The sequence below is a fragment of the Danio rerio genome, chromosome 12 (assembly GCF_049306965.1).
Source record: "Danio rerio strain Tuebingen ecotype United States chromosome 12, GRCz12tu, whole genome shotgun sequence".
In the NCBI taxonomy this organism is placed as follows: domain Eukaryota; kingdom Metazoa; phylum Chordata; class Actinopteri; order Cypriniformes; family Danionidae; genus Danio; species Danio rerio.
The window spans coordinates 27,597,406-27,610,397 of record NC_133187.1 but is presented as its reverse complement, the minus strand read 5'-3'; the positions used below and the strand labels follow the sequence as shown (position 1 = coordinate 27,610,397).

The 12,992-nt window shown below is 33.6% G+C and overlaps 1 protein-coding gene and 1 long non-coding RNA gene across 7 annotated transcripts in view; one reads left to right on the top strand and one right to left on the bottom strand.

Annotated features, from left to right (window-relative positions):
• The window catches only part of epas1a (endothelial PAS domain protein 1a), a 61,404-nt gene that overhangs the window by 15,329 nt on the left and 33,083 nt on the right, over positions 1 to 12,992 (bottom strand). For all 4 annotated transcript variants that reach the window (XM_690170.11, XM_005156297.6, XM_009306741.5 and 1 more), the window contains exons 7-9: positions 10,915 to 11,021; positions 1,020 to 1,167; positions 738 to 949 (exon numbers count right to left, since the gene is read on the bottom strand). In XM_690170.11, the coding sequence (XP_695262.7) occupies positions 738 to 949; positions 1,020 to 1,167; positions 10,915 to 11,021 (467 nt within the window). The remainder of the gene's footprint in view (positions 1 to 737; positions 950 to 1,019; positions 1,168 to 10,914; positions 11,022 to 12,992) is intronic.
• On the top strand, positions 4,871 to 7,531 carry LOC141376808 (uncharacterized). Of its 3 annotated transcripts, none has more exons than XR_012388009.1 (6): positions 4,871 to 4,918; positions 5,480 to 5,552; positions 6,508 to 6,640; positions 6,765 to 6,922; positions 7,035 to 7,130; positions 7,302 to 7,531. It is a non-coding gene; the product is annotated as an uncharacterized lncRNA (long non-coding RNA). The 3 variants fall into 3 exon arrangements; XR_012388011.1 differs by having other exon boundaries at positions 5,480 to 5,590; XR_012388010.1 differs by lacking the exon at positions 5,480 to 5,552.

The following is a 12,992-nucleotide window of genomic DNA, read 5'->3' as shown; positions in this document are numbered from 1 at the left end:
TTTTAGGTCAATTGGACTTTTCAGAATTTTCTGGGTCAGTTTTAGGAAAACTAAGTCAGATCAGTTGGAAAAGATATAAAACTGCTTATTATTTTAAGTACATTTGCCTTTCAAATAAAACTTTCTTGATTTCAAAATGTTTTGATATTTGCACTAGAAAGCGAGACAAAAATACAGTGAAAGAAAACTAGATTTTGCACAACATGTCAATAAATGTTTCCATAAACCAGTAAGACATTAAAAACAACCCCGGCCATCACCAAAAGAAATGTTGAAAATGAAGATTTCCATCCCATGCAGTGATTTCAACATGCAAAGACATGTAATTAAATGAAGAGAAATTAGTATTCCCATTAAATTCCACACTGTTAAATTCTCAAGAACAGATATGAAATGAAAACATATTTACTTTTATTATTACGAAAACAAACTGGTAATGATAATCCATAACTGCTGAAGCTAAAGCCAATGCTGAGCCATGCGTTCAATAATGTTTTTACATATTGCGTGTAGCAAAGCCAAGCTACAATGCCAATTGAATTACAGTACAACACCATACGCCACATGCGCTGTGTATATGTGTGATTGTGAGGTAGAATTAGGACAGCCAAGGGAAGAAAAAGGAGTTCATGCATGCAGGATGGGGGTGGATTTGTAATCAGGGGTCGAGGGGGTGAAAAGGGTGAAGGTGTTGTATGGGGAATGGTTGAAGAAGTGCCGAAAGGTGGCATTCTGACCAAAGTCCAAGGCAATGATGGCGTCTCCTGGCATAGGCGCTAACTGCGCTAACTCCTCAGGCTCCTCCTTAAGTGTAGTGAAGAGATTGTTCTGAGGTTCGGAAATGGATGTGTTTTGGCTGAATATTTCGCCCATGTCGTAGGTGTGGTAGGGTTTGAACAAGGCCTCCGTCTGGTCTAGGGAGAAGATGACGGACTGCTCCTCCACAGAGCTGAAACACAAGGACAGTGTAAGGATGATGGTATAATGATGTGGAATGTGAGTTTGGTTTAAAGCAGTACCTCAGGATGTAGTTGATGCAGATGATGCACTGTGGTTGGGAGTTGCGGTTGTTGTAGATGACAGTTGCTTGAGTCTCCACCCAAACGTAGCCTCCATTTTTGGCAAGCATTCTGTACTGGCCACTCACCACCTGGCCCTTATTGCAAACTGAAGAAGAAAACAGGTGTGTAAAGGTAAATGTTTCTAAAAGGTCTTGGTTATTAAGTTAAAATAAAATTTATTCTAAAGGCATTTAGAAATGAATCATTGTAAACACTAGTATTTCAATTTTTACATTCAGTCTCACACAAAGTATGTTATGTATTAAATATAATGTATTTTATGTGATATATTCAACTTACAAGTTAGTAAAAATGAACATGACGCTGAAAATAAACTCTATTTATTATTATTATTATTATTAATTTATTTATTAATTCATTTTCTTTTCGTCTTAGTCCCTTTATTAATCAGGTGTTGCCACAGCAGAATGAACCAGCACCTTATCAAGCATATGTTTTACCAGTGGATGCCCTTTAACCCAACACTGGGAAACCCCCATACACCTTTACATTCACACACATACACTACATACACTACGGCCAATTTAGCGTAATCAATTCCTCTATAGCGCATGTCTTTGGACTGTGGGGGAAACTGGAGCCCCTGGAGGAAACCCACTGCAACATGGATGAACATGCAAACTCCACACCGAAATGCCAACTGGCCCAATAAGCACTCGAACCAGCGTCTATTTGGCTGGGAGGTGATCGTGCTAACCACTGCAACGTAGCGCTCCATAATAATAATAATAATAATTATTATTATTATTATTATTTTTATTATTATTACTTACTTTCAGGGCCATTTATATTGAAGTTGATATTTTAGCCACACCATGTTGGTGTTTCATAACATGAAATTTTTACGAGGTGGGTCATTAGCCCAGCACTCAGCCCCCCTCCTGGAAGACCAGGACATACACGCATACACTATGAACAATTTAGCTTACCCAATTCACCTGTATCGCATGTCTTTGGACTTGTGGGGGAAACCGGAGCAGCCGGAGGAAACCCACATGAACATGGGGAGAACATGCAAACTCCACACAGAAATGCCAACTGACTCAACAACCTTATTGCTGTAAGGCGACATTTAACTAAGTCACCTAAAATATTTAAAAATATACATTTCGATTTTGAAAAGAAACAAAAAAGTTGAAATATTACAATACTTTTAAAAATGTTTATATAATGTTTATAATATTACTAATCATCTATTGTGAGTTTGAAGTGTTTAACAGCGCATTCAATTGAAACATGTAAATAAAACACTTATTAACTAACTTTTCTGAACTGATTAATGAGAACAGCTAACGAAATCTTTTTATTTTTTGATTGGGTTTTGATTTGATTTGGCACATACAATCATAAAATGAATGTTTTAAAGGCCATTAAAAAGTTCAACAATTGCATTTAGCTTCATTAACAAGAACATTTACTATGTACATGTACTCAGCTAGTAAAAGTACTGACAATATTTTGATTTGGATGCACAGCAATCCAACTATACAACTGCATCAATTTTAATGGCCATATTCAGATTGTACTGTACTCTTCAGAATATCTACTTTTAATATTGCTTTGTGGCATAAATCAAATTAACTGCTTCCTTTTAGACATTATTTGTTACAGTTGAAGTCAGAATTATTAGCCCCCCTAATTATTTCTTTTTCCAATTTCTGTTTAAAGGATTTTTTCAACACATTTCTAAACATAATAGCTTTAATAGCTCATTTCTAATAATTAATTTTATCTTAGCCATGATGACAGTAAATAATATTTGACTAGATATTTTTCAAGACACTTCTATACAGCTTAAAGTGACATTTAAAGGCTTATCTAATTAGGCTAACTAGGCAGGTTAGGGTAATTAGACAAGTTATTTTATAACGATGGTTTGTTATGTAGACTATCAAAAAATATATAGCTTAAAGGGGATAATAATTTTGACCTTAAAATGGTGTTTAAAAAAAACTGCTTTTATTCTAGCTGAAATAAAACAAATAAAACTTTCTCCAGAAAACAAAACAAAAAAATACTAGACAAACTGTGAAAATTTCCTTGCTCTGTTAAACATCATTTAAGAAATATTTAAAAAAGAAAAAAATTCAAAGGGGGGCTAATAATCTGACTTCAACTGCATATGCTCTGTAATAGTTTTAAAATGTAACCCTGGTAAATGGTTGAAACATACAGCAGTGAAGTCATTTTTCAAATCAGAAGATCTTAGTAAAGCAGGTAAGGGTCAAAGTGAAGAACACCAGCTCACTGATCTGGATTAAAGACATCAGAGGAACCAGATCACAGGTTCTGTGCTTCAAAGCCTTGTTAGCCGCTAATGCACTCACTAATCAAGAGTGCCTTCCTCAACAAGCAAATCTGAAAGCTTTTGGGTTGTTGAAGATGAAGTCAAAGGATGTCTAATGGGATTCAGGCCAGCAACTGCTGCCTCGGTGCCTCATGCGGCAACAACAATCAAATCAGTTTGATCTGAATCTACAAAATAATCAAATTCAAAACAAGATTTGACTGAAGCTAATATAGACATTTATTTTCTGGTTTACAATGAAACTGGAACCAGACCTTCTTTGGCACTGGTTAAATATAAAATAACAGAAACACTTTTTTAGTTTTCTGAATATTAACTAGGTGGCTTATTACTAGGCCTACAAGAAATATGCGCCTTCAGAAATCCACAGATTTTTAGCCCATTATTGATTCTATATATTTACTTGTGTAAATGTGTGTAAATTTATATTTATTCAGCTGTATTTGCTGTTTATTAAGAGTTATAAAGGTAGTATTTGGGTTTAGATATTAGATAGGATTAGTAATGTAGAATAAGATCATTCAGAATATGCACTTTATAATTACAAACAAACAGTCACTATCTTAATAATAGGCAGGTAATAAGTAGGACTTATTCTGCACAGAACAACAACAGCAAATAAAACCTGTGGATTTATGCAGATTGATTTTGGAAGTATCACAACTAAACACTTAATATATGAAATAAAAAATACAGTTCCAAACCATATAATCAAATTATATTTATTTCAGTTTGCAACTGATTATTTTACATGACTTATAGAGATTGCAAATGCAGTGCACGTGATGTATTTGAGTGTCTCTTGGAAAATGATGTCTCACCTGTGTCCTCACAATCCTTACATTACATTACATTAAAGGGGATGGGGGGTGGGATTGTTTTGCAGCCTGTGCAGTAAGCAGACGCGATTAAAGTGTGAGTGATTTACATCTGAAGTCAATGCAAAGATGGGATTAGACATCCTGTGGTGCGAATTGGGCATTTGTACATTTGACGAGTTTCAGACAGCAAAAGAAAGTGGGAGCAAACATCTAACAAATAGAGCAATGAAACAGACAGAACACCAAGCAGCGTACAATGATGGATATTGGTTAAAGGGTGAGGTCTGCTGGAAATGATCGAATTAAAGGACATTATTTGTGCTTTAAATGTATGGCTGGTAATGTGATAAACGTCAAATCGACAAATGATTTAGTTGAAATCTTTCCCTGCACTGTAAACCCTAATGCTGTAACTAATTAATTGAATTGAGTTCTATTAACTTAAATCATTAAAATTCGTTTATCTTAGTTAACCTTGATGAGTATTTAGAACTTTTTCTTATTTTTGAGTTTGAAAAAATTTAATCTTTCAAGTAAGGTGAACAATTCTGCTGGGTTTAATTTATACAAAATGTCTCTTTAAAGTTTCATTAACTCAAAATCTGTCAGCCCAGTGATTTTGCGTCTGACGTCATCCAGGTTCACGTACGTGCTCATGCATCATTCGTTTTTTTCAAGATGGCGGATCAACCTCGCTTCACACTACAGTAAGTAAAATATTTACAAATCCAAGAAATATTAATTGTATGTTTTAATTAATATAATCACAGTAACAGTTCAATGTAATGTAGAGTTAATCAGGGTGTGTTTACATGTCGTACATTACAGAAAACATGTTTAGCCTCACTTGTTGCTAACTAACGTTAACATTGCTGTTTAAAAAGTTAGAATCAGTGCAACGTTAGCGTTAGTTGTAACGTGTTAACTCTGAATTTTAACAGAGTGTGATAAAGACAAAAATATTTAAAATCGGCAGATTACATTTTTCAAAAAAATTTAAATCTTGGCGCGAGTATGCCTTTTCTCGGCCTGTGCTGAAGTTGTCATGGAGACGCGCGCTCTCACAACCGCATGTCTTGGCGCTGCGCTGAACTCCATCCAGTGTGTGAATGTGGTATTATCTTTGCAATCTGTAGGCACTTCGGAAACGAAAGGCGCAAGAAACATAACGTTAATCATAACTCGAATGATCTCCGCCTAAACACTTAACGGTATTTTCTGATGACGCGCAAAAATGTAGTCTCAAAACTTAACTCTGTCACACGCAGCTTGTTGCTTGCTGATCCATGTATGAGGATAGCCTGACGGAGAACATTTAAGCTGCGCTCCTCACCTGAGCAGGTACAGAGCAGAGCTTCATTTTACTCTACCACATTGAGGTAAAGTTGGTTTTATATTCATACATTCATTTAGTAACAACTTGTAACTCGCTCCATTAATTGTTTACCATGGTACTTTGTCTATTCGTTCTGAAATCACATGCAAGTATGACATGAAAACAACATTACAATAAATGCACTATTTTTTTTGACTGAACAATGTTGTACTTTGAAAGTCATTGGCTGCTAATATGATTTCACCATTAAGAATATGCAAAAATTACCTTTCTGAAATTATATTATTAAGGAGAAAGTCTGAATGTGTAAATATAAAACTAACTTTACCTCAATCACCAGCACTGATCAACACTTAATATTTCCTAGCGCTTAAGACGACATCTCTGCATATCAATGATTACCTGATTAATGCGATCAGTTAAATGAGTTTAAATGTCATTTAGGTCAAATGTATTTTAAAGGTATGATAAAAGTTTTTTTTTTTCAATCTATTTTTAAAATGTTTACTCTGGAGAGAATATAAACAGCCTAAAAAACAAAGTATGCATATCTCTAACACATTAATACAAAATTATGTTATTAAATAAAATAATAACAAAACAAAATATTCAAGACGTGGTAAACAAGACATAGTTTTCTGATGTGCAAATTTTGTAGCTTAAAATATATTTATATCTTAAAAATATAAATATTTTAGTCTATATATTTTTACATCATTAGACAATAAGGTAAGTTTTGTTATTTCTAGCTTTTAAAATCAGGCCTTAAATTTCTTTGTCGTCCTATTCAGTTTTAGAAATTTCAATACTGTTTAAATTAAATCTGTGTTCATCAAATCAAAGCAACTAACATGATAATCAGCTCTATTGCTAACTGTTTTGGAGGTTAACGTTAGACATCATGCAATTGTACTACTTCCACTCTCAGCTAAATGACACTGTGACTTTGTGTACATACAGAATTGAAGGTCGGGTGTTGCTGACTACAGATAGGAACTACAAGGAAAGTGAAACTTCAGCTAGACCTTGAGTTCAGTTTACAACATGAAGATCCTGCTTTCAACATCTGATCAACACCTGATTTTCATCTGAGGTAAAAAATAGATAAGTAAATGAAACATAATAATAATATTAATACATTTTTTTCTAGAATTGTATATTTTGTGGTGTGGGTTTGTTTTATGAAATTCTCTCTTGTTTCTTTTTGCTGTTTGCAGAGTACCAACATGTTACAAATGAGAATTTTCCCCACAAATTCTTTGCACAACTGGACCACCACATATTTCATTTGATGACAATTTCAAGGCAAACAGCATCCAAAACTGGCAAGACAGCAGATACCCTGGCTAATCTTTTAAAGGCTTATGATGAGCAGGTATGTTTGGGGTCACGTGTTAAAGTATACATTAAAATATAATTTGAATTTTTTTTTTTTTTTTAATTGATTTAAAATCATTTATTCATCATTTATTATACTTGATTTCCAGGAACTGCATGATGTCAGTTCATGACGGACTACTCTTATCAGAGGTCTTTTGGTCTTGCTGCGTGAGCGTGACTTAAGATTCTTTAGGAACACCCTGGTAAGACTTCATTCATTCTTTTCACAATTAGGCATGTTTAATAAAAAGATGAAAGTTTTGAAAACTTTTACTTAACATATTTGTAATCACGAATAGTTGATGAATCATATAATATTGGCTCAGTCATTTTGATACTGTCCTTACATTAATATCCTTGAATTATATTTTTAGATTGATAATCCTGCTGACTGAAGATGCTTTATTGGCCCTGCATTCACTGAGGGTCTCTGTTGTCCTGAAGAATGAATTGGACACCACCCACAGCACACTTCCAGACCTTTCTTGTCTTGTATGGATTAATGTATGCTCTTCACATAATATATAGTAAAGGACTTTGAACTTGTGCAAAAAGTTTTGCTCGGCATGGATGATGGAAAATAAAAAGTCTCGTAGCATGGAAACCTTAAAGAATGAGTTGATTGTTTTTTTTTTTACTTAATAAAGACTGTCTCTGGGGTAGTAACTTCAAAACATTCATTTACCTTTAATTGGTAAGTATGCATTTTATTATATATAGGGATAGTTTGTCCAAATGTAAAATTCTGTCATTTACTAACTCTTCACTTGTCCCAAACCTGCTTGAATTTCTTGCTTCTGTTGAACACAAAAGTTAAGTAAAGCTGACAACCTGTAACCACTGACTTTCTAATAGGAAAACAAATACTGTGGAAATCGGTGGTTACAGGTCTCAGCTTTTTTTTTTTTTTTGGTCAAAAATAACCTTTTAAGTGTTCAACAGAAGAAAGAAACTCAAACAGGTTTGGAATAAGTAAATGACAGAATCATAGTTCAACCAAGACTGAATATATATATATATATATATATATATATATATATATATATATATATATATATATATATATATATATATATATATATATATATATATATATGCTCTCCGTCAAACAGAAATTGGGGGAAAAAATAAATGGGGGCGAATAATTCTGACTTCAACGATATATATATATATATATATATATATATATATATATATATATATATATACAGTTTCTGTGTAGTTTACACTAAACGAGTCACTTCACAGAATGTGCACTTATTATTTTTTTAACGAATGCCTTATTTTATTTGTGAAACTGACGATGGAGAAGTTAATTTTAAAAAATGCTATCAAAATGTATGAGCTGGGTGATTTAAGTATTTAAAGTTGAAAGAAATTAAAGCAATTAAGTTAATTGGTATTAAAATGTATGAGCTGGGTGACTAAGTATTTAAAGTTTGGAAAAATTAAAACAATTAAGTTAATTGCAATTAAAACGTATAAGCTGAGTAACTTGGGTATTTTAAGTTAGGTGAAGTGTCTTGCATGAGTACAACAAACTCAAAACTTAATGTTTCTGTTTACTTAAAATAGATAATTTCATAACTTAAAAAATTTGACGTAACTGATTACCTCAAATTTTTTGAGTTTTGTCAACTTATTCGGGATTACAGTGTGTTTAGTGGCAATCCACGTTTTATGTGTATTACGGTAAGGGTCAGATATAATATTTTTATATTTATATATATTTTTACATTTTCTGCAAGTTTTTGAGAATTACCACCACAAAATGATTGTGAAAAACTAGGGGGTCTGATAATTTAGTCATTAGTATGGTCTTAATTCTAGTTAATGGCAATATCATTTTATTTCATAATTATGACTGACTAGTTATAACTGAATCCTATTCTCATATTTATGACTAATAATGCTTTAATCTCACTGTTTGTCTTAATTTAGACATATAAGCACTATACAGTAGGTTGTAGGAAGGCTAATTTTTTATATTGTTTTAAAATGTCAGAAAATGTCAATCGTAGAATTTGCAGCATCTGCTAAGTAAATAAATAAGCAATGCAACAACCATAGAGTTTATAAATATCCCTCAACAATTCCTGGAGCCTGACGGGACATCTGTTTCCCTCAGTCATCAAGCCCATGGGAACAACTCAGGTCTACAAGGTTTTGAACTCCAGCATGGACAGAGATGAGAGGCACCGTCTCGTTCCAGACTGTGAGTCACTTCAGGACGGAGTCCAGATTGATTTAAAGATAGCTAAATTAGCCAAAACGGCATTCACACAATGAGCGACTGCGTGTTCCTGGTTTTCTTGGTGTTCTTTGCTTTAGTGCATGAAACAGAGGTACTTTTGACTTTTTCTTTGTCTCCTGGATTTATTAGATGTGTACATGTAAAAGCTGCTCGATTCTGCATTAACTGACACCATGTCCTAACAACACATGATGGGACAAGATTCCATCTGGACCAAAAGCAACATGACAAAAAAATGTAAAACCAGAGCCATTCAGAAGCACACACTGACAACAAAATGGTATGGTTTATAATCTAGGTAAAATATATTCAACCTCTTCAATGTTATAAGAATACATGCTGAGTGACTGATAATTGTAGGTTTGCACAGATTTCACAGTTCTATCTTTTATTTTCAATCTATACTGTATGTTTGTGAGTTATTTTAAATTCAAGATCTGAAATAAATGATCTGTTGCTGCTTTCAGTATGGCGATAAATTTCACATACAATGGTATTCAAACTCACATTAGTAGCATTTAACACTCAATAAAGCACATAATTATCACCTAAAGTTATCATTGTCGTAGTAGTTTATGCTAGTAGTTTATAGTAGTAGTTATTGTAGTAGTATTGTATAGTAGTAGTTACAGTAGTAGTTATTGTTCAGCCATGACGTCACATAAATAGAAACTGTTTCTAAAATTGAAATTTCTACATATCACTACACATCACTAGAACAAAAACACCTTTTAAAACACCTTTTTTTGTGTGTGTGTCTATATTTAAAAATTTGTATTTATCTGATCTAACAAAACAATAACTGTTCAATTAATAAACCCCATTCACACAAGGTGTCAGGTGCCGAACTGAATTGTGGGTCTGTCTGCGCTGCTTCAGTGGTGTTGCTCGCTGCAGAAGTTGGGGATTTCTCTACATTTCAAGTTTAATTTCATCGGCTGACATTATGATGTTCGTGTCAGCTCCAAATTCAGACACACCGACGGTCAAGCATTGATACATGCCCTCCTTACAGTGCTAGTGGTGCCCTCATGCAAGGGAAGAGCGGGTCGCTTGGGGGTTTCACGGACTAAAGTGAAGAAGGGGGAGGCGGGGTAGTGGTTTGTGGTGGACTAAAATAAAGAGGGGGGTGGAGGGTTGTCTGTGGATGGGGTTTGGGGTGTTACAGATGAAGACAATTTAAGTGGGGGGTGGGGGTGGTAGTGTAATGTGGGAGAAAATCCGCCACTGACCTAAAGTTATGCTGTTATTCGGCAGTGACGTTGCAGAAATAGAAACTTCTAAAATAGAAATTTCACTCATCACTAGAAGAAAAACCCCTTTTAACATGGACAAAGTACTCTTTGACGTCACATATACTGTAGTTAGGACACAGTTTGGGAATTTGTTTCTTTTTATTATGAAAACAAATTTTAAAAATACTAGAGGTTCTGACAAAATTTTACTTTCTTATTTATTTTAATATTTATTTTATTTTATTACTATTAATATTATGTAATTAAAATGAATATATATTTTTTATTTCAGTTTAAAAGAATGATTCAGTAATTTACATGTACTCTAGAAGACTTAACGTTTTAGTACTAGATGAATAAGTATTTTTTGAAGAACCTCTTGAATCATTCACTGACAAATCCATTTTTAAAATACTCATATTGTGATTGCTTAGAAATAAGATTGGGTGGTCATTTGAACCAAGATTGCAATCTTTTTTAATAATAAACCATACTCACGATTTTGATGGCTCTTTGTCATGTTCTCCGAATCCAAAGCGTGGCAGAACTCATAAACCGAACGGCCAAGAAGTTCCTCGGGTCTGTAACCGATCAGACTGCTGACTCTGAAACACAAAAGACGGCTCAAGAATAAAACTAATGGAACAGTCAAAACAAAGCGTGATTGAATTAGAGCACTCAAGACATCATTAACCAAGATTCATGACTGTTGATTTCATCTTGTGAAAACAATCAGACCTGTGCTGCTGGGAGCCAATGTAAACTCTCTGCTCGGCTTAGTGAGAACAAATGATCACAAGCGGGACCCTTGTTTATTGGAGCTATAAATCTAGAGCGCGTGAGAGTTGTACTTGTTCTGTCTGATCATTATCTTTAATGTCTGTTTTCCAACTTGCTGGATTAAAAGACAGAGCAGCTCTCGTGCATCTGCAAGGTCACGTCCTCTCTTGTGTTTGAAGTGCCGGAGTGAAAGCTAGATGCAGGCTTGACTATTAATCATCTCAATCATACAAATATGCTAGATTTGTATTATGCTGTTGGATGTTAAAATCCCGTGCAATTGATGTTTTTCTTTTTATTTTTCTCCTAGAAAAGTCTTCAGTTATTTCCTGCTCCACAATGGGCTTTTAATGAACTCCGTGTGGTCGATATTAAGTCCTATTAAATGGAAGCACGCAAACATCTGACCTCCGCTGTTAAGCCGTTGACTGAAATGTGGTCACAGGAAACTGCTTTTGCATTAACCCTTAAATTAACAAAATGTTATTGCGTATTTGGGACTGGCTCTTGATCTCTAACTACTGCAATATCAGTGTTTCATTTGCACTGATCCACACACTTTTAGTTTTCCTGGAACATGACTTCACCTAAAGGTTATAGTGGAATTTAGTGGCCTATTCATGCGAGTAAGTTAAAGTCGTTTCTATCCACCTATTTTTGTGCACACTTTGGATATGTGAATAAACAAGAATTTATGGACACGCCAAAATGTCAGTTATCTGTTGTGCGCATACATTTTTTATACATATTTTCATAATTTATGCGCATCTTGGTTTCCATCAACCATTTTTTAATGCATATTTTGGATATGAAAAAAATGAGGTATGGAAACGTAGCTATTGTAAACCTGATAGATGCAAATTATTGCTACATGGTGTGTTTGTAGCAGTTTATTCACCAGTAGTGTAAAATAACAAATTACAAATACTTTAATTACTTTAACTATTTCTCTGACTAAGCTATCTAGTATGTTTGTGTTTTTTACTTGAGTTATTTTTCTTGACTATATTGTGATTGGCTAATAGAATGATAACTTAATGGGTCCTGTAAATCAAATTAACTCTTGTTTTGCAAGAAGCATACCAATAAAAATTTATAAAAATAAATAAATAAATCTTAGTTTTCAAAATTGCACTATACTTTATTATTATTACATTATACTCGCTATTCAAAACAATCAAACAATGTGATAGTTAGTCAATTGTTATTTTATCTCTAATTTTATACAACTTTGTTTATAAAAAGTTTGTATCTATCAATTCTTTAGAAACACAAAAAGTCAAAATTGCAAGGTACTGTATGAATTAAATTTTCTTTCTCACAATTCTGATTTTATATCTTGAAGTTCTTTTTGATATAAAAGTAAAAAAAAATTTTACAATTAAGAGAAAGCCTTAAAACCTTAAAGCCTTAAAACTTGAAGGGTCCTATCATACACCCAGCGCAATAAGGAGCAAGACGTGTTTGACACGATTAGTTGCTATTTTCAGACAAGCACAACCCTAATATTCACGTTTTGCAACAAATTGTTTAAATTGCATCACTTTGTGGACTCATGGGTGTTTTGGTCTATAAAGGAGGTGTGTTAAGGCACAATGTTGGCGCATTGTTGCTATTTTAAGGAACGCTTAATACAACATATGGGGCATAGGAATAAGATATGTGTTTGGATATAACACACTTCATTATTATTGTTCATTCATTTGTTTGCTAGAAATTAGAACTGAATTTGGAAATAGTTTTGAAACAAATCTTTGCGCTTAACAAATGAAATTAAATTTGTAGTCTAATGAATA